Below are 22,428 nucleotides of genomic sequence, written 5' to 3' on the forward strand. Positions count from 1 at the left end.
ACAAAGGGACATGCCATAACTCGGTCATTTTTCTCTTTTATTGCATAAATACACTCTGTATGCACTGACTACAGGAAGACAAGTAATACTATTGTGGTTACACTTAAGCTTCACTTTCACATGGCACTGTGCTGAGGACACCTGCACTCCTTTGTGACATTCAGCTTAGCTACGAGACACAAGCACCGACACACAGGACGTGGTATCATCACAACAGAATGATACCCACATTCTACAAGACTGTGGTACTTGACAACATAATATCATACAGAGAAGGAATTGTTATGGTATGTCTTACAATTATAGGAAATTAAGTGTGTGAAGCACAAAAATGTGGTGTACAGGTAGCAATAATCTAATTATATATTCATTTTTGATACTATCACCACACCTGTACTGTAAAGTTATTGATGCATCAGTGGTAGTAGTTATTCTTCCTCATCCTGCAATAAACTACACTATTTGGAGGCAAGTTCATCCAATAAAACAGAGTATATTACATCTTTAAAAAGAAAACTCATAATTTGTTCTTGAAATGCACAGTAATATTCCAGAAATGTTGCATGTTACACAAGCAAACATTTGCTAATTATAAACCCACAACAGAAGCAGTGTCCTCCATAAGACCTCTATGAACATAAAATATCCATTCTTCATAAAGTAAACCATCTGGTAAGTATGTATGAAGTGTGTGTGTGTGTGTGTGTGTGTGTTCAATTATTATTGAAATTCAGATCATGACATGACTTTTCCATCTGAATGAAGGTATATACACTCTAAACAATATATTTTCAAGTAGTAGTGTGGAGGTAGCACCCTTTGAGCCTTTAAGTGGCACACTTCTGACATACAGTCTTAATGTAAGCAAGGATGGTCACTGTAACACAAGTTTGTCAGTAGTGTAGTTGGGTAAGGCAGTGAATTCAGTCTGGCCAGACTGCCTTGAAATCTATACTGGACTGGCTTATTAAATAGAAATACATCCTACAACATTTTTAAAAGAAGTATAGAGTCCAGAACATGAAAGCCTACTGCATGATGTATTTTGGGGGAATAAATGTACTCTCTACAAAAGAATAAAGCCTGAGAGTGGCAAATATTCATGTCTTCATGTTGTGGTTCATTACAGTAGCTCCATCTTGTTGATCATCAGCTGCAAAACCAGAATCCTAACCTCTAATCAATCAATGATAAATACCATGTATTTCCAAGAATATATGGGGCCTTGTTATAATTTCCACCAAATAGTTACATTTTGAAACCAAATAAAAATCACAAACATAAGAAAGTTTGCAGACATGTTTGGAGATCAGTTATGATCACTGATGCTGCAGCACTGGCACTACCTCTTGGCAATGATCCAAAGTCTGTCCTTGAGCATGTAAGGCACAAGGTGATTTTGAGATATCTTTATCTATCTCTCTCTCTTTTAAGTAACATCCCCTGAAAGCAGTTGCCACAGATTGATTCTTGTTTACTAAAATGCATCTCATGTACTAAAACTTTCTGCAGAAATTGAAATCTGAGTGGCACACTTCAGGTGAAGTTCTCACCTTCAATGCACTGTTGCAAACTGGACAAGGCAAGAACAGTAAGAGTGTGAAGCAAGTTGAATAATTATGGCAGACATGCTGAACACTGTGGAGTACATGGCAAGGAGTCATCAACCATGCATGTTATGTAATATACCAGTGTCTCTAGCAGTAGTACAAAGACTGATGCTAAGTGATGGATGTCACTGTGTAAGGTACAAAGGGAAACTGATGATTACACTTATTTGTTTGACAGAAGATATGAAAAAATAATAATTTACACATTTTAATATAAAAATTCAGTATGTTGGCTATATTTTGCACTTATTTTTTTATGCTGTCCGATATATGTCTATTTAGATTTTTTTTCTTGAAATCCCTTCAAATTTTGGCTACAATGGAGGATTCTGTTTGCTTTCATCAGTACACTTCACCTATGTGCATCCAAGCCCCCTCTCAAGTATTTTAACATTCTGTTCCTATCATAAGAACCTTCTTTCTCACTTACAGTATATTCTTTCCTGATAAACTTTTCATCTTTTCTTTGTTATCTCCTCTCTTAATTTCACAGGGTGGCCCAAACACTATTTTCCTATCTAGTTTTGTGATGCCTCATGCCTTCCAGAGATCTACAAGGGGCTGGCCATGGCAGAAAGGTCTCCATCTTCTGTTGTGACATTCCCTCACTGCTTTATCAAAACTTAATTGTCTTCCCCCAATACTTTTTAATCCAATTACCTCACCTTCATTTATCATTTTTCAATTTCATTAGTGTACACTCTCTTCACAAACTCACTATCATTCATTCTTATAAAATATCCAAATCATGTCAAAATACTATGCTTTACCCCCCCTGAACCACCCACCAATCCATTCCCTTTGCTGTTTTACCCATGAAAAAATTACAAATTATATATATACAGATAAATATTTAACTTTCAGCAAAGCATACAACATTGTTGAAAAGTGTGCAAAACAAGAATATAATTCTCACTAGTCAATGAAATGGAGTTTAAAAGCATTTCAGAAAATCAAAGGAATATTGCATCATAAGCATATGAAGCGACAAAGCTAAAATATCAATATGCAACCAGAGTTACCATACATATGTATTTAAAAAGGGATACACTTGATAACAAAATATTAAGAACATTTCAAAAATTCTGAATCGGTTACATTGCTGCAACCTAACACCCACTTGCTTGATGCAAGCTACTCGTAAGTTAAGTGCAAAAAGTTTCTCTCTCTCTATGACACAGGACCCCTCCATGGCCAAGGCAAAAGCTGAGTATCAGTCACACATGGGCTTCACAGTAATAGGGGTATACACTATTATATTGGAATTCAGCTTGTATTACACAAAAAACAAAAGACTGACCATATTTACAAAGTACACAATAAAAATCCATCCTAAACATACAAGCTAAATCACTACATACATACACATGAAGACTGCCATCTAGTAAATATTCCTATCTTGAAACATACCAAGAACACTCGTCTTCCCAAAAGTTTAATTCCCTTGAAACTAAGAAATTATTTTGGATACCTATTTTTGGTGCAGTAACATCTCACTATGGTAATGTGTTGAACAAGTTGAAATTATTCACTGGGAAATTATAATCAGAATAACTAAATATATATACAAATGCAGTCATAAACTCTTAAATTGTCAAAATATGGATATGAAAATATTTGAAAATTAACACATTCCTTTACAAAGTTTAGAGCTGCATGCAGTTAAAAAAGAAAAAATTGTACTACATAATTAAACTGGGTACACCACCTGCAGGTGTGTCATGCCTGATGTACCTGAAGGACCCTGAGAACACCAGGTCAACACACGGCAATGTTACCATAAATGCCACCGATTTCATAACTATTAGCTTTTTTTGTTACTTGCACAAGAGACATTACTAATAAGTTATGCTGACTCATATTACTAACTATTATCATCACACACACACACACACACACACACACACACACACACACACACACACACACACACACAAACTACAAGTATTACTGTGAGAATATCCTAATACAGACACATGTTTTGTATTTTTACTATGGTCTTATAAAAAGAGATTGCAAAATCTGCAACACTGATACAAAGGAGGAGCAATGATTCAGAAATGGTCCATAAATGTGGAATGAATGCACATACAGTAGATTTTTCCTTAATCATTATGTGTTGATTTGCAATCTAAATCTTCATAGTTTCTATTATCATTGTTCTCTTTTGAGCATGGTTATTTGCTCTATTATGTGCTTCATGGTACATAACACCTTGAGGTAACAGTGTTGTGTGCACACCACCTGGTGGATGTGTCCACTACTGGCTGCTCAACCCACGGTCCGTCAATTCTGACATAACACGCATGGACGGCAAAGTTGCTAGGTAGTATGTCTCTTCAATAGTTAGCTGCAGGGGTTCCCAAAGGAAGGAAATTTCTCACTGGGGGAATTTGGTAACTGCACAAGAAATATGCAAAAAAGCACCAAAGTGACTTTTTGTGTTGTTAGTTATTGATTGTAAATATTCAAGGGACAAATACCATTTACTTTCAATTAATATTTTTCAATAGCAGGTTTTTATGTGTGGAACCAGCTGATAGCATGAAACAGCCATCACATTCCTTAGCAACACAGGGATTCCAAAGGGGGATCATTAAAGATTTTCAGACAAACATGGGGAATGATCAGGAAAATTTAGGGAACCTCTGAGTGATACAGACACACAAGCTTGACATGATCTGAAAGAGGTAAGTTTAAGGCATTTCTTGTGATATTATACAAGTCATTTGTACTTGTACTTAACCTCTTGACTTGTGTGCTTCTACATGACTGCCCAATACCTATGTTTTCTTGAAAAAGAAGTGTTGTACTGCAGTGAAAGACCACAAGACCTATATAACACCTGAACTTACCTTAAAAAAGGCAGGAATCACAGAACATTTTATAGTAAGTACAAATTCTTTGGAAGCGAGATCAGATATTTCTATTACTGCTGCCATTACTCAATTATTTGTATTATCTCTTAAGCTGATGGAGAAAAAATACCTTAAATGCTAATATAAGTGGCATCAAGAGGCAAAGGCTTTAAACCACTCTATATCCTTATCTCATAGAGTGCTTCCAAGAGCTCCAAGTCCTCACCTAAGACCTGGACTGCCCCACCAAGTGATGCATTTCTTCCTTTCCAAAACGACCTAAGCATGATTTCCTCAACCTGGTCAGGCCTTTCTGTGACATGGCAATCTACTCTTGGGGAGGACCAGTCAGCCTGCACTCAAAAGTCATTGTCATTGCAATTGTCATCCATCTTAAAGCAGCGGGTGACCTCCTCACCTTTGTCCACCCGGTATGTGAGATCCACATTGAGAAATCGATGATTTGTGAGATCCTGTGTGATGGTGAGCTCCCCTTCCACCTTGGTGTCCTGCTGCAGAGGCACTGTGGCGAGAGGCAAGACTGTGTTCTGCCAGTGTGTGTCCTCATTGTCAGGGGAAGTGGACAGCTTGAGGCCACCAGGGAACCACACATCAAACCACAACACAATGCTGTTGAGCTGCCGAGACCCCATACTGTAGAGGGAGAAGGGTCGAGAGATGGTCCTCAGATCTTCAGGTGTGATGGTGGTCAGGTCAAGGTCACAGATGGATGTAGGGAAGCTGAGCACATCCTCCTGAGCCACCATGTGCACGTGAACCACATCTGTAACACACCAAATGTGATGATGCACCAGAATTAAAGGGAATCGTGAGGAGTCAATGGCTACAGTAACAAAAAGAGAAAAGGATAAAAAGAAAATAATAAAACATGATCTTTTCATACTTGTCAGCAACTTCTTTTTTATGTAAGAGAGACAATGGAGAGAAAAAAAAAAGGGGAGGGTGTGGGGGGGCTACAAGAAAGATCAAAAGGATCATCCAAATTCAGAGGGTAAGCATCTTGAAACTTCACCTTTGTAGCGGACAACAGCATGATCTGCCAGCAGGGACATGTCCAGGTTGTACACGTGGTTGAGGGAGACCCAAAAGTCATAGGTTCCTTCCTCATACTTGGTGATCCACTGGGCCTCACCAAGAGCCATGTGTAGCACAGCCCGCTCCGGATACATCTTGCCTCCCTGTCCATCCATTAAACAAATTAGTTGGACACAACAAGCATTCAAGGATCCCTAATGACTTTAAAATAGTCTCTAGTCTCGCAATGACAAATGTTATTACAATACATAGGAAAGCATACATAAAAAAGTACATATTGTAAATGCTCCTTGCTCCCACCTTCACTACAGAACTGAATAAATGATAACCTGAGCAGAACAGCCCTGCAACCCAAGACCATGAGCTAACAGCCAGCCACAGAAACAAACACAAAGGATATCACAACAAAGCCACAGCCACACGAGCCACTCACCGGCTTGAGCCACTTGTCCCTCACGTAGAGCACAGAAGGCAGCATGGTCTCATAAAGAAGCATGTATCCCATCCACTCACTAACAATAACATCCACTTTTTCTGGAAGCTCCACCTCCTCTGCCTTTCCCTGAAGCACTGCAATACAACTCCAGCATTTTAGTGTGTGTGTTCAGTATATTAGTGTTTTATCATTTCAATGCATAAGTACAATAGAACACCAACTAATATTTTGATATATACCATAATAATTAATTAAGCATCACACTTCACCTGTTATGATATCACTGTAACCATTAGCCTCTATCAGCTGCTTGGCATGGACTGCAATTTTTGAGGCATCAATAGCATACACCTTTTTGGCCCCAGCCTGTGCACAGAACATGCTGAGGATGCCAGTGCCACAACCCACATCCACCACCACCTTGTTGCGGATGTGCTCCTCCATGTTCTGGAATATTGCCTGCTGGTAGGCATTGGTGCGCACGCTGTCCTCTATCATGGTGCGGTGAAGCTCAATGTCAGAGTATGACCTGGGGAAGGCATCACATGGTTCATGGACATCCTGATGCATCATAAAGTGTAGCTACTTATGGAAAAATATTCTTTTTTGTCTGCATGAATGTGACTGTGTGTGTGTGTAATAATTCAGCAATATTATTTCCGAAAAAAAGTTCAGACACTAATAAATATTAAGATTTCCTTCTGACCTGTCCTGCCAAACACATGTCAGTCAGTCTCACATCCACAACCATACATGCATATCTAATTTCACACCTCTGACCAAGCAAGGGGGAAGTAAAAAAGCTCAAGGATTTTTTTTTGTAAAACTAAATATATAAGATGTTATTCCCAAACTATATTTACCACTTAATACAAAGTGGGTGTATGAAGCCACTTACGCAAAATAGCTGTCGTCAACGTTTTTATCCTTATCTGCTGAGCCATTCTTATGAAGAGCATGAAGGCCGTTCTCAGAGGCCCTACGCTTTTTGGTCTGCGGTTGGGCCGCCTCACTCACTGGGACTGGCACCACCTCCACTGCTCCATCTGTCTCAGACATGATCACCTGCAGCAGCAACATTCTCTATTACAGGATGCAGTAATTGTGAATCCATTAGATAATATGTGCAATAACACATCATCCAATGATATTCCATTACAAGGAGGAGATATGGAAACTAATAAAACAAAAAGAGATAAAAGGGAATTATGAAGGTCAGAGTGCAGCCCAGCATGAATCATGACCTGTAAGAACACAATTAGAACACAAATGTGGTGACAGTTTCCAAAATTGTCAGGAAGGTAAAATGGATGCTGTAGGCATGGGAGGAACCCTCTTGAGAAATGAGAAGATGGTGTTGTTATACCTGAGCAAGGAGAAATAATCCACTGAGAAAGACAGAAAGTGCATGAGGAGAATACATGGTCATGGGCAAGGAGACTTCTATTGCCATCCCTTGAGGGAATTCCACAGCACAACTGTTTAGAGTAAGTTGAATTATCTAATCTGCACAACTGACACCCCTTCATTTATCACCAAACAAGACTAAGCACACTAATATATTGCATCACCAGTCTTAGATCCTGCTACACAGACACTGCAGTCACCACTACACTCCAGAATATTAACAAATGTAGCAGTTTTATCAAAATCTACACGCTTAGAACACAAAGCCAATATGAGGCACTTTCATCTGCCTGCACCACTCACAAGGAGGCCTAACGATCACTCTACATCTTCCCTTTCTATAAAAAAAATACCCTTCCCTAACAGTTGACTATTCAAATTTCGGCGATTCCCTCAGAACTTTGCCTCATCTAAGAATTCTACAATGACAAGTCACAGCCCTAACTTATAATCCGTGTACAGCTCCGCACGATTCTTCACTGCGAGACCCCAGCTGGAAATCCCACACAAGTCACAGGGCGAGGCTTAGCAGTGAAGGCCGCGGCTCTCCCTGCCAGGCCACGGCGGTGTCAAGGACTCGGGCCCAGCTGTCCTTCCCTTGTATCCCTATAGGCACACAACCCTCGGCTTCTCGGTACCATAACAATACTAACACATGCAAGGGGAACAATACGTGCAGGGTAGTGTGGCGTGTTGGTGGTGGCTGGGGTGTGCAGGGCGCCGCTTACACGCGTGGAGGCGCCGCCGGGGTGGGCTGTGTTGTGTTACTTGTGCTGTCCCCGCGGCGACCAGTCAGCTGATTGCCGCCCCACGCCACCCTTGCCTTGCCCTGCTGCCTCTGCCTTCTCTGCCCACTGCCTACGCTATTCCTCTGCTTTGTACCCACTGTTCCTTTGTAATTCATGAGCTCAAATGCGTGAAAACTTTATATTAGTCTTTATGTTTTTTTTTTATTTATTATTATTATTATTATTATTATTATTATTATTATTATTATTATTATTATTATTATTATTATTATTATTATTATTATTTATTTATTTATTTTTAAGTTATCTTCTCTGCCCACGCTACTAGTTGATACTGATAGCTCCACTGCTGCCTCCTACTCACTCTTCCTTTGTTATTCAAGTGGAAGTTTTAGATTACCTTTTAAAACAAGATACAAGAAAAGTCATGAAATGTAAATGTACTACGATAATCTGCCCACGCAACTCCTCTTCGCTTTATCCGCTGCTCCTTTGTAGTTTTACAGTATCTTTAAAAACAACGTCAAGATACAAGAAAATAATATTTGTCACAGACTACTCCATCGTGTACTCTGTTCATTATTACTCACGCTACTCCGCTTTGTCGTGCTCCCTCAAATAAATAGAAATGTTATACAAGCTTTTGAAAGACGTAAGTAAATTTATCTCAAACTACCCCCGCTGGTCATTCTGCTCACTTTGCCCACGTTACTGCATTTGTCTTTATTTATTTATTTACTTATCTATCTATCTATCTATTTATCTATCTATCTATCTATTTATTATTATTATTATTATTATTATTATTATTATTATTATTATTATTATTATTATTATTATTGTTATTATTATTATTTTATTTATTTATTTATTGCCATTTTCTTCAAATGCGATGGAGTTTTTGAAACAAGATGCAAGAAAATTACTGAATTATCTCAGTCTATATATCTCTATCACCCATTCTGCCCGCTACCCATGCTACCGTACTGTTTTGTCACCACTCTTCCTTTGTAATTCAATTATAATACGCACGTGTTTTTTTTTTTTTTTTTTTTTTCATTAACTTCTGATTCGAAACTACCGCCACCGCCTGCTCTGAACACCAACCACGCGCTACTTCAGTGTTTTGCACCCACTCTTCCTTTGCAGTCCAAGTGAATCGGCCTATCATATGCTCAGATACATGGAAGATATATCAATTTTTAAAACCAAAGAAATTTATATATTCCAAGCTTGTGACAGCGGCTTCTTCTATACTCTGCTACCGTAGTTGTCAAATGATCACCTCTGCCAGACCAACATGCGGGTTCTTTGTTGGTTAGTAATTGATGGTATAAAAGATAATATTTGACTATTTAGTAACGCAGGGGGAGATTCTTGCCACATGCTTTATTTAATTTATTCTTTCGTCTGAATCACCAGCTATTTATTTGAAACATCCTATAAGGTCGATTAACTTGATAGTAATAGAGAGAGAGAGAGAGAGAGAGAGAGAGAGAGAGAGAGAGAGAGAGAGAGAGAGAGAGAGGGGGGGGGGGGGTTAGGAGAGGAAGAAGAAGAAGAAAAAAAAGTTGGGTGCAAACGGCGGTTATGAAGGAATTAACAAGCGGGTGGAATGTCTAGTACATTTTGTGCACTTTCCCCTATTCAGATCGCTGTATATTGTATTGAAATAAATTCATGATCACGGGAGGAGTTAATATATAAACTTAGGCATAAGAATAAAAGTCGTTGCACTAAAAATAAGTAAATAAATAAATAAATAAATTATATATATATATATATATATATATATATATATATATATATATATATATATATATATATATATATATATATATATATATATATATATATATATATATATATATATATATATATATATATATATATATATATTTAACACGTCCGTTTTTCATTACCCTAAGTTTTTATATTGAATTTATTTATTTATTTATTTATTTATTTTTGCATTTCATATATGATTAAATTACATATAATCACTTAATATTGTACTCCCTGAATAATAATAATAATAATAATAATAATAATAATAATAATAATAATAATAATAATAATAACAATAATAATAATTTGTAGTTATTGACATGTCCCTTTTCATTGTAACCCAAAATTGTATGCACTGTTTTTTCATTATAGATATGACTAAATAACAAACCATCAGTTGATCGAATAATGACAGATAATAATGACACTTGAGTGCCGTTGAAAAGAGAGAGGAATTCATGTAAACACGGCGAGGGGGGATGGTGTGATCTAATGGATAAAAAGTAAAAGAAAGGAAAGGACATCTGAAGACCCGGTGAATAGCAAGATTGTGGCAGTGAGGAGTGTAGAAATTGAGTAAAACAACAAAAAAATGAACTCGAGAGAGGGATGAAATAAGGTAAAATCAAGGAGAAAAGACCATTCCTTATCATTGTCGCCGTCAAGTTAACCGGGATAACTGCATTACAAAAATAATTAATAATAATCACAACGTTTAGAAGAACTGCAAAGATAAGGAAGAACGAGAATTAGAACACCAAACAATATTTCAACGGTCTAGCAACCAGTCAAGTTTTATTATTCGGTTAACTGTCATGAATACCCGGTTAGGTAGCCCAGTGGCGTGGTGTGCGTGGCTGGCGCTGTGGTGTGTGGGTGTGAGGGCGGACAACAAGTTCACGGAGGAGTTGCTGCTGCGGCCACTCGCCTCAGGACACCTTCACTCCCACTTCGAGTTCACCACCACCTGGTCCTCGCCAGAGATCAGCAAGGCTGTGCACAACTACCGGGATTTTGGTGAGTGTGGCGGCTGCAGGTGCTGGTGTAACATAAGAACATAAGGGAGGATGAGAGGGAAAAGGTGAGGAGGGAGCAGGGACACAGAGAAATAAAGGAGTGGAGATAAAGTGAAAGGTGATGGGGGATTAGGAAGGAAGAAAGGATGGTAAGGAGAAAGAGAAGAGAATTAACAGGAGAGAAAAGGAAAGAAAAGGAGAGACATAACAATGAAATAAGACAGAGAAGAGAAAAGAGACAAGGGAGAAGAGGAATGGAAGATAGGGAGGATGTACTGTAGTAACTAATAAGAACATAAGAAAATAAAGGAAACTGCAAGAAGCCATCAGACCTACATGTGGCAGTCCCTGTATGAAACACACCTACCTATTTCTACTTATCATCCTCATCCATAAATCTGTATAATCATATTTTAAAGCTCCCTAATGATTTGGCTCTAACAATCTAATTACTGAATCTATTCCATTCACCTACCACTATTTGAGAACCAATTTCTTCCTATCTCTTTTTTAAATCTAATGTTATAAATTATCCTGGTACATGATTGTTTGGTTCCAATGTCCAAGGTTCTGTGCTTTATGTCTTCATCTCAAGGATTCACTTCCCAGCTAGGGCTCCACTCATGGTTAAATTTTATCCTGCTTTCAGTTCACTGTCTGTATGTTCCTAAAAGGACTGGGACTGAGTGCATGAGATGAGCAAGAATATACAAAGCTGGGTACATTTTCACAATGATGCATGTTTCACTCTGGCAGATATATATATATATATATATATATATATATATATATATATATATATATATATATATATATATATATATATATATATATATATATATGAAAATTTTTTTTTAATAACATCAGTCACCCCAGCTATTCTTTTGGAGGGTCATTATATAGAATATCTAGTTTCATACAATAAACTATACATAGGTATGACTTTCCTTATATTTTATACCTTATTATTTTAGTGCAGTATTTTCAAGAATTACCTGTCAGAAATCAGTAATAGGTTGAACAGAATTTTCATTTTATTTGTGGTTCGTGAGTGCTACTGCCTCTCACCATATATAATATAAACAATTATGAAGTTCAGGTTCTGTTGCTTATGTGAAGGATTTGTGGATTGAGCTAGAGTTTCATTCATGGCCTGGCATATCTTGCAGTGCCTGTTTCAGCCAGCCAGTCACAAGTTCACCTATTATTTTTCAGATGCCATCTTATCAGTCATGAAGATAGGAGAGAATTTTTCTAGTAACATACAAGCCTTTGTTGGTGCTATACATTCTTATTTTGTTGATCATTATCAAATGCTTCCCTTCCAGAGTTTGCCCACTATGATCTGTTCCCTCGTGCTCTTGGGGAAGTAGTAGAGCGCTACCACGTGCGGGAGCTGCACCTCAGTCTGACGCAAGGACTGTGGCGGCATCGTAAGTGGGGCTACCCTGTGGTGGATGCTCCCCCTGGTGCCCAGCTTTGGGTCTGGTTCAACCCCACCACAGATGAGTAAGTGTCATGGTTAGTGAGGTGTTCAAAATTTTGAACATCTATAATTGTTAGTTTGCAATTCTTATTTGATATTGTGGACACTATACACATAAGGATCTGTGCATGACAGAGGCAAGATCACACAGGTGATGGGCAGTTGGATGTGGTAGGGGAAAGTACTTAGAATGAAGGAACTTTATTCCAGACCAAACTGTCCAGGCTGTGTGGCTGATCCCAGTAAAGTAAGGGCAGGAGTACTTTCTCTTCTCCATTGGGAGCCAAGGGGGTGAGAGAGTGGTGTGAATGAGTTTGAATGTGAAAGTTGTTTTACCTTGTCTTGGTTACTCACCTTTTTGTGGAAGACAGCCTTGGTATATGTATGTATTGCATACATACATATACCAAGGCTGCCTTTCTGTGTACATTTTGTTAATTAAAGAAAAGGCTGACAGATGGTTACCATTATGTTTTGTTCTGTGGCCATCAGAATGTTTGGGACAAGAATGATTTGTGAGGTTACAGTAAAATAAAGATAATCACATACAATGATAACAATTTGTTTTCCAGCCAGTAAAGTGTTTTCATTTTTCCTTCCCAGCTTGGACCAGACATGGAGGGATCTAGTCAATGCCCTCAGTGGCCTCATCTGTGCCTCACTTAACTTCATTGACTCCACCAACACTGTCTCCCCTGAGCTGAGCTACCGGCCGCAGGGTGTGGCTGATGACTGGTGAGGCAGACACAGCACAGGCTTGTGATGACACTCTGTTGGTTTATATTCACCTCAGGCATACTATGTTTCATTTCAATTTTATGGCATCACACACAACCTCTCCTGTCTTGCCTTTTCACTCTTATCTTATTCACATGCTTTCATACATTGTAATTACTATCTGCTTCTTATTGTTCTGCAGGAAGTACAAAGTTCTGGAGAAAGGGTTCTAGAACTTTCATTTCCTTTGAAGTGACTATTCATAACATGTAAGGTGTATAGAAACAGAAACATTTATAAATCCATATGCTTCAGGGAATAACAAAGAGTGATTTTGTATGTCATTAGTAATGTATTGATGTCTTGGATACTGAGTTTGACAGACAGATTAGAACTTGAGAATTAGGTCAAATTTCTCTCTTGGCTCTACACACCAACTCTCAGACATTTAATATGGCTGAATCTCACTTCAAAACAATAGTGTAAGTGAAGGAATTTAGGCAAAAACAATTTAAGAAGTTAACAAGGACTGCTATGGTACAGTAGTATTATGCACAGGGAGTTGTTGGGTTCTCAAGGCCACAGGTTCAATTTCTAGCCTTTTTTTTTATTTTTTTTTATTTTTATTTTATTTTTTTTTTTAGTGTGTGTGTGTGTGTGTGTGTGTGTGTGTGTGTGTGTGTGTGTGTGTGTGTGTGTGTGTGTGTAAGAGGGGCATTAGCCAAAGGCAACAAAAAGCAAAAAAAGAAAAAAAGTCACTGAGAGTTCAAGTTATAGGAAGGAGGAAATACAGCAGCAGGCAGGGAGTTCCAAAGTTTACCAGAAAAAGGGATGAATGATTGAGAATACTTGTTAACTTGCATTAGAGAGGTGGACAGAATAGGAGCATGGATAAGTAGTAAGTCTTGTGCAGTACATGCCAAAACCAAAGTACCTGTAGCATGAGACACCATCCTAGCTGTATTTTGTCAGCAGAATCCAGGTATATGAACTTCAAAAAAAAGAAAGAAAGAGAAAATAAAATAGTTAAACACAAAAAAGTAATCACATCCTGAAGAAAAAAAGAAAGAAAAAAAATAAAATAAAGTTAAACTCAAAAAAATAATCACATCCTGACTAATGAAAAGTGGTTTATTATAATTTTCACCTCTATGCATCTCTTCCTAACTTTAAATACTTGAAAAGAAAAAAAGAAAAAAGTTAAACACTAAGAAACAATCTCCTCATCTTTGCTAATGAGAAGTAGAAGTGGCTTATTATAATCTTCATCCCATGTGTCTCTTCCTAACTTAAAAACTTGAAAAAAAAAAAGAAAAAAAAAAGAAAAAACACTAAGAAATAATTCCCTCACCCTAGCTAATGAGAAGTGGTTTATTACAATTTCAATCTGTGTGTCTCTTGGTAACTGTGAGCTGCCCCCCTTCAGGTATGCCGGTAACTCATCCTACATGCGGTACGCTGCTCTGCCTCGGGAGAATGTGTGCACCGAGAACCTCACGCCATGGAAGAAGCTGCTGCCTTGTGATGCCCAGGTAGTGTGTAGAGAGTCACTTCCCCCTTTTCTTCCTTTTCTTGATCCTAGTGCTTGTGTTTCTCTTGTATAGTGAGAGTTGTAACTTCCGCTATCTTTTCTTGATGCTCCTTCTTGTGTTTCTCTTCAGATTGTTTTATCTAAACTGTGATTAAAGTTTTTAATTGTAAGGTTTTATTTGGCAGTGTAAGGAACTAAAGTGTTTGTTACAGAGTGGCCTGGTGGCATTGCTTCACCCTGGGCCGCTGTACACTGCCCACTACCATAGCCTGTCCCTGCACCTTAGACCATCTTGTCAGGTGAGAACTTATGCTCCCATGTCTTATATTCCTTCCTTAAAAATCTTAATCAAATACTGTGCTCCTGAGATGTGAATATCTAGACTGCACATCTCAGGGGCTCTTGCATGTTGGAGAAGGTCAACAGTAATTTAGGGGATAGGAATTCTTCTCCTACACACTCAGACATCCTTCACATAACAAAAACTAGAAGTGGAGAAGCAAAAAGAAATATTTGCTCCTCTGTTTTTATAATTTTCCAGTTTTCTTGAATATTGCCTTTTATGTGCAGGAACAAGACCAGCTGCATTAAAAGATGCCTATGTATCTCTATAAAAATTCTAATTCTTTTAAAATTTGGCTCTTAGTGTTTTTATGCCTCTAAATTAATGAATAATCACATCATGACTGAAACTAAAAGTGTGTTTACTATTTCCCTGTCAGGATGCAGATTGCCACAATGCCCAGCTGGAGCTGGTACAGGCACTGTCCTTGGTGCAGCTCCCTGACAGCTCAGCAGAAGGCTACCAGGACTGGTCACTGCACAACCTCTTCCTGGTGCCTCTCATCTACTCCTGCCCTCTGGCTGACATCTCCAGGATCTATGTGGACATCACAGATAATGAGGTAAGAAGTAAGAGAGAGAGAGAGAGAGAGAGAGAGAGAGAGAGAGAGAGAGAGAGAGAGAGAGAGAGAGAGAGAGAGAGAGAGAGAGAGAGAGAAAGAGAGAGAGAGAGAGAGAGAGAGAGAGAGAGAGAGAGAGAGAGAGAGAGAGAGAGAGAGAGAGAGAGAGAGAGAAACTCAGAGAGAGAGAGAAACTCAGAGAGAGAGAGAAACTCAGAGAGAGAGAGAGAGAGAGAGAGAGAGAGAGAGAGAGAGAGAGAGAGAGAGAGAGAGAGAGACTCAGAGAGAGAGAGAGAGAGAGAGAGAGAGAGAGAGAGAGAGAGAGAGAGAGAGAGAGAGAGAGAGAGAGAGAGAGAGAGAGAGAGAGAGACTCAGAGAGAGAGAGAGAGACTCAGAGAGAGAGAGAGAGAGAGAGAGAGAGAGAGAGAAGCATGTCATATTTACCATACAAATATGCAACTTTGAAGTGTTTTGCACTCAAAACTGAAGTGGAAGAATGAAGATGCAAAGTAGAGAGATAAAAAGGAGAGATTGAATTTAGAATAGTTAATATAAGAGAAATATATATAATACAAAACAATAATGTTTATCCTCAGTTTTAAACTAAGTGTAAATTTATCCAACACTGAAACTGATTACATTTCTGTGTAGGACATGAAAAAGTTCACCCTGGAACCAGCACCGCACCAGGTGGAGGAAAGTGGCAGTGAGGCCAGCCACCGCCGCCTGGCAGTGTATGACACCCACAAGGCACTCATCGGTGACCCCTTCAGCATAGACGCCGTGTACTCCGACCACCACATCTATGGCATGGTGTCCCCCCCCATCCTGCACGTGTCTCGCTTCATCACAGGTACCTTGACGTGTGCTATGTTTAGCAGGTTCTTGTGCATCACTCATACAAATGTGTATTGCATAAGATAAGAACTTAAGAAAAACTGCAAAAAGCCAGTAGGCCTATACATGACAGTTGGTGTGTATCTGTCAGTTGTCACCCTATTGTGCCTGTCCATAAAGTGTTAAATCTTCTGTTAAAAATCCCTGTTGACTCAGCACTAACATCTTGATAACTGAGTCTGTTCTAGCCATATACCACTGTATTTAAGAACCATTTTCTTCCTTTCTTTTCAGTTTTAACTTTATTGAATTTGAACCCATTAGTTCTTGTCCTGTCCTTATTAATGACCTTCAAGATCTTTTCTAATATATCTTCCTTTGTCAGAAAATTCAGAGGTAAATAAGAGCAAACATATACTTTGCTACATTCATGTAATTCTTGGTAATGCTCATCCCGTATTCTTATCACCAAGATTTTCCCATGTAAGATTCACCAGCATGATGTTCACTTAGGGTATGGCCAGGAGGGAGGAAGCATCACCGTCAAGTTCACCAACACTGGGCCAGAGCCTCTCACGCTGGTGTACCTGGAGGTGGTGCCTTGGTATCTGCGACTCTTCTTACACACCTCCCACTCAGCTGAGCAGCTCGAGTCAAGTGAGTCCCGTCCTTGTGTCACACTCTGCTGGTATTTAGTTTACTTTATCTATTGGGTCAAATGAATCTTATCCTTGTGTCACACCCTGCTGGTATTTAGTCTCATTTATTTTTAGTTTGTCTTGATTAACCACAACTAATCATCCTTCACTCTCATGAAATTTGAGTCTGTCCTCATGTCACACCCTTTTGGTATTTAGTCTCATTTATCTGTAGCGTATTCTGATTAACCACAACTAGTCATCCTTGACTCTCATGAGCCTTGTTGTATAACCCTTTAATGCAGTGTTCTTCGAACATTTTTTCATCACAACCCAGTTTAACTATATATACTACCTTTATGACTCTGTATGTCCATTCTTTTCTATCTTTCTCCTTCTGATACACACACACACACACACACACACACACACACTATTGCATTTCATTCGGTGTTTAGATATCTGTCTATGATGTGATGTTTAATCCTTTAATGTGTGATAAAGTACCCAAGATTTAAAGTCTCACTTGTTCCATTACTCTTTGACATCAGAAATAGTTTGAGTAAATTTAGTGTAGGAAGTTTTGAATATTAAACACTGAACATAGCTTATTTGTAATGCTTTAATGTATAATAGATTACATAGAATTGAGAGCCTTAATTGCCTTATCTCATCGACATCATCAGAAATGGAAGTATTTTTGTTGTAGAAAGGTGATACCCACATGACCTTAGCTACTACCACCATCACCGCCATCTTTTTCATCACCACCACCTATCCCTTACCAATCAACGAGGTGGTGACAGGAACCCTCTCCCTCCTGCAGTGTATGTGGCCAAGCTGGTGACAGCTCGTGACAGGGAGCTGCCTTGGCTGTATGAGGCAGTGCTGGAGGTGGGGCCCAGGACGACACGAGAATTGAGTCTAGAGTTCAACCGTGCTCTCCTCAAGTGGCTGGAGTATCCCCCTGATGCCAACCATGGCTTCTACATCCCTGCTGCCACTGTGTCCACCATCCTTCCCTCGCCACGCAATGTCTCTGTCAACTCGCTCAATGAATCAACGCTGAAGGGGAAGTAAGTACAGTGTTCCCATGGTGTTATGAATCAATGCTGAAGGGGAAGTAAGTACAGTGTTCCCATGGTGTTACACTGAAGGGGAAGCAAATACAGTGTTCTCATGATGTTACACTGAAGAGGAAGTAAGTACAGTGTTCCTATGGTGTTACACCGAAGGGGGAGTAAGTAGTGTCCCCATGGTGTTGATAAAAGCTTGGCACACTGACAGAGTGAAAGTCAAGTTGTACATAAGTAGTCAACTAATTCAGTTTGTTTTTTGAAAAAAATGGAATATCTATACCATTTATATCTTTACACAGTGGGGGTATTTTTCACGAAGCAAGATTGAAGCTATTAAATTTACATTCTTTAGAGAGATGTAGGTTAAGAGGGAACCTAATAGAAGTCTTTAAGTGTTATAAGGGTTATAACATGCGGGACATAAGCAAAATTCTTAGGATCAGTAACCAAGATAGAACAAGAAATAACAGGTTCAAGCTTGAAAAATTTAGGTTTAAAAAAGATATATGTAGGAATTGGTTCTCAAATAGAGTGATAGATGAATGGAATGGGGATGATAGGTGGAAATAGATATATTTCATACAGGGACTGCCATGTGTAGGCCTGATGGCTTCTTGCAGCTTCCCTTATTTTTTTATGTTATGTTCTATAAAATTAAAGGCAAGAGGCTTTGGCATACTCAACTAAAAGACAAAGAGGAAGTTAGTTTAACATACAGTCTTAGCTTAGGGAGTAATGTATGCTTATGGAAGGGAGAGATGAGAACAGTTACTGAAATGAAGTTGTTTGACAAAATGAGAATTGATAGAGATGTTAGGAAAATCTTGAAGTCTGTCAGAGCACAGAGATAAATCAGGGAGTTTTAAAGTGGATGGTCAAGTGGAAGGAATGAAGAGAGAGAAAGGTTAGAGTAAGTTATATGGATAAATTAGTAGGTTGAAAATGAAAATCAAGAAAAAAGTTGGAGTGTATTGCATTCTGTTAATTTTAGAAATGGAGTTGACAGATAAAAACAGCAAGTCACATTATGGTACACTCTGCATTCCCCATCACTTCTTGAGGCTGCACAGTTTCTCTTGTGTGTGAGTTACATCAAGCAAGGATGCAGGTGACATGCCATTATTGTTTTTATCATTAACTCTTGAGGCATACAAGGTGCCACATAGGAACTGATGCACTGTACAGTATGCACATTCTGGTCCCCATATTACAGGAAGGATACAGATCTTTTAGAATCAGTACAAAGAAGAATGACTAAAGGGATACAAGGAATGAGGGATATTTCTCACAAAATGAGACCCAAGGTTTTAAATTTACATTCCTTAGAGAGCTGTAGGTTAAGGGGAACCTGATAGAAGTCTTTAAGTGGTACAGGGGATATAACAAAGGTGTCCTAAGCAAAATTCTCAGGATCAGTAATCAGGATAGAATGAGAAATAATACATTCAAACAGTACTCATATTTGTGCACAGGTTGCTTGTGAGAGACGGTGAAAGTTTTGTGCGCATTCACACGGAGACCCTCTTGGTGAGCCTCCCCACCCCAGACTTCTCCATGCCCTACAATGTGATCTGTCTGGCCTGCACTGTGGTTGCTCTTGCTTTTGGTCCAATCCACAACATCACCACAAAGAAGTGAGTAAAAGTCTGGTTACTTTCATTGCCTGACAGTTTCCTTTACTTACTGAAAAGAACCTTGAAGTTGAAGTGAGTCTCATTATGTAAAATTGCTACTAGTTCTGCTCATTGTATAATTTTAATTCTTTAACTCAAGGTTGGTACTGAAGAAGCTGGAGGTTAAGGAATCCCTTCTGACACGCCTCATCAACAAAATCAAGGGGAAGTTCAGGAGGAGCTCGAAGGTGGATGATGGAGGAGCAGAGAAGACACCTGCAGCCGAGCCAGTGGTAGTGGAGGAGAACCCACTCTATGAGGACAGAGAGGAGCTGGAGGACATCATGGAGGAAGAGGAGGAGGAAGAGGAGGAAGACAAGGACAGCTGCAAGCCCAGTGAGGAGAACAGTAAAAAGGACAGATGAATGGGTGTAAGTAGAGTTAGAAGTGGGAGAATTGTATTGTAGATTAACATTGGGATTATTTTGTTTGTTGTATGTAACAGTCATACTTTTCCTTTCTTCAGAGAGGATCATGAATATCCACTGAGAGTAATGGGATATATTGCAGTCATGTAATAAGTTTGTTATTTGAATTGTTGCACACAGCACTGTACATTAAGAGCTGAAGCACCTCTGATTAGAAGTAAGTACTCATTGTAAGGTAGGAGTGGATGTAGTATTAGCCATAGAAGTATTAGCAGTTGTAGTAGGAGTAACAGGAGCAACAGTAGTTGGTTCATTATTATCTAACTATGTATGAATGGGTGTCCACAGCTCTGCTAATTGTTTCAGCCAATACCATAATGGGCATTAGTGGAGTGATACAGAACACAGTAAGACTTTCCTTGAGTGGGGGAACAAACACTCTTGAAGCAATTCCTGAATTACCATGAGGGTTGAAAAGAATCTTTTGACAATGCATGAGAAAAAAGTAAGTTAAGACTCAGGCAGGCTGGCCGTGAGCTATCACTGCTCCCTTGCAGAAGACAGGCTTTGCTGCACTATGTATTTCTCTTTTGCTTGTTAACTGAATATGTCTAGTGTAGCTTTACTTTACTGATAAAACTGACTCAGCTCAGGGAGAATATCAACAATTTTCAATTTCTGCTTTCTCTGGAGAACCAAGTGGCTGCAAGCCAGGCTTGGATAGTTGTGAAGTACTTACTGGTAATTAAACAGATTTGCAAAGGTTGTGTGGAGGTATTGTTATGATATGGATCAAAGAATATGGAAGTGGTACTGAGTTCAATCAATGTACATATAAGTATTATGTGACAACTCCCAGTTCATTATTCAGAGCAATTCAGACCAGTTTTTGTTTGCAGAGAATAATATTTTTGTAGCAGAATTCAGAGATGTCAGATGTGTGGCACAAAGCAAGTGGAATCAGGGACCATGGCTGCATTCACATTGTTGTAATGAAGCTTCTGTCCCTGATGGAACATTATAAGGATGGAATGTATGGCAGGACTGGTAGTCTTTCTTTTGTTATCCTACAACATAAGCGCAATCAATGCTGGGCTAAAATGAATTATAAAGGGAATAGGTATATGAAATAAAATAGATTAGTGACATTGTATCTTTAGTTGACTTTTTTTGGTCCATAAGTAACCACTCCCTTTGATTTCACATCAGTTCTTAGTGTCCCATTCATCCCAGTATTTTCCATCATTATTAGTGATGTGGGTAGCTGGTTTCCTGTGGGTTGTGTATCATCAGTTGCTAGTGGCCAAAGGTTGTTAATGATAAATAACAAGTATTGTATCAGTAATTATATAAGAATGAAGATCGTAAGTCACAGTTGCCTCAAAGCTTGATTGGTGGAGTGTCATAACTACACCAAGGAGTGACACCTGTCTGATGCCACCGTAATGTTTCCCGCAGTTGTATTACGTGTGTGTATTCGTGATTCTTTGAAGTGTTGATTTTGTATATTTCACATGTACAGTTTTAAAATGTGTGCATCTGTGTTCTGATATTTTTTATGAAGAATGTTTTCGAAATCAACATTAAAATATGACATTCCATTTTGTATACTGGCTCTTGACTAATCCTTCATCAATTGGTGATGTATAATATAGTGGGCTGCTACCAGTATTCATGTGGCCACCCTACATGAATAAGTTAATTTTAAGGTATTGCTTTCATTAACTCACGGGTTGTAGATCCTAGAAAGGAAAGAGTAAATGAAAATGCAGTCATGGTCAGAAGTTGAGTAATCTGCTGCACTCTCTGTGCTGTGGTGTCATGAATTTGATCCCTGTGATTTGCTGACAGTCTTCTAACCTCACCTTGAAACTAAGATTCTTAGCAGATGAGAGGATTTTAGGCTGGGGAAATTTCTCTACAAAGGGGAAGGGAGTGCAGTGTGGCTTTAAAACATTTCTCTCAATGCTGGATATTCTTTAGACTGGCATCTTCAGTGTGCCTTTTTTTTTCTCCAATTTCAGATGCCCGTTGCCAATATCCCTCTTACCCTTTACCCCCCCCAAGGGAAAAAAAAAAAAAATTACTTGACCTGACTGTGACTATGCTCCCTTGGGTGAATCCAGAGTATTTGACACCCAGGGTGGATCTCTCCACTGACAACCCTTTACCTACATCTGCCTTCTGTTAATATGATGCTAATAGGTACTAAACATCTATTTCAGTTTATGATCTATCTACCTGTCTATACATCAGTCACACACAGGGTAGCCCAAA

At 38.8% G+C, this 22,428-nt stretch overlaps 2 protein-coding genes across 4 annotated transcripts; one reads left to right on the plus strand and one right to left on the minus strand.

The window, feature by feature from the left end:
* Positions 1–24: 24 nt before the first annotated feature.
* LOC135111494 (protein arginine N-methyltransferase 6-like) lies at positions 25–8,246 on the minus strand. 3 transcript variants are annotated; one of them, XM_064024826.1, is made up of 6 exons: positions 8,021–8,246; positions 6,859–7,025; positions 6,230–6,489; positions 5,958–6,094; positions 5,502–5,667; positions 25–5,252 (listed from the first exon to the last, which is right to left on the minus strand). In XM_064024826.1, the coding sequence occupies exons 2-6, from the start codon at positions 7,017–7,019 to the stop codon at positions 4,828–4,830; spliced, it is 1,149 nt and encodes a 382-aa protein (XP_063880896.1). In that variant the 5' UTR covers positions 7,020–7,025; positions 8,021–8,246; the 3' UTR covers positions 25–4,827. The 3 variants fall into 3 exon arrangements, with proteins under 3 accessions (XP_063880896.1, XP_063880895.1, XP_063880897.1); XM_064024825.1 differs by having other exon boundaries at positions 8,045–8,244; XM_064024827.1 differs by lacking the exon at positions 8,021–8,246 and adding an exon at positions 7,813–8,000.
* A 2,089-nt stretch (positions 8,247–10,335) lies between these two features.
* On the plus strand, positions 10,336–21,759 carry LOC135111489 (GPI transamidase component PIG-T-like). The gene is made up of 11 exons (XM_064024819.1): positions 10,336–10,921; positions 12,249–12,429; positions 13,010–13,141; positions 14,550–14,655; positions 14,867–14,953; positions 15,377–15,559; positions 16,208–16,409; positions 16,907–17,050; positions 17,858–18,107; positions 19,583–19,744; positions 19,884–21,759. Exons 1-11 carry the CDS (start codon positions 10,720–10,722, stop codon positions 20,146–20,148), a joined length of 1,914 nt encoding a protein of 637 aa, XP_063880889.1. The 5' UTR covers positions 10,336–10,719; the 3' UTR covers positions 20,149–21,759.
* Positions 21,760–22,428: the final 669 nt, after the last annotated feature.

Source organism: Scylla paramamosain, chromosome 22 (assembly GCF_035594125.1).
Source record: "Scylla paramamosain isolate STU-SP2022 chromosome 22, ASM3559412v1, whole genome shotgun sequence".
Lineage (NCBI taxonomy): Eukaryota > Metazoa > Arthropoda > Malacostraca > Decapoda > Portunidae > Scylla > Scylla paramamosain.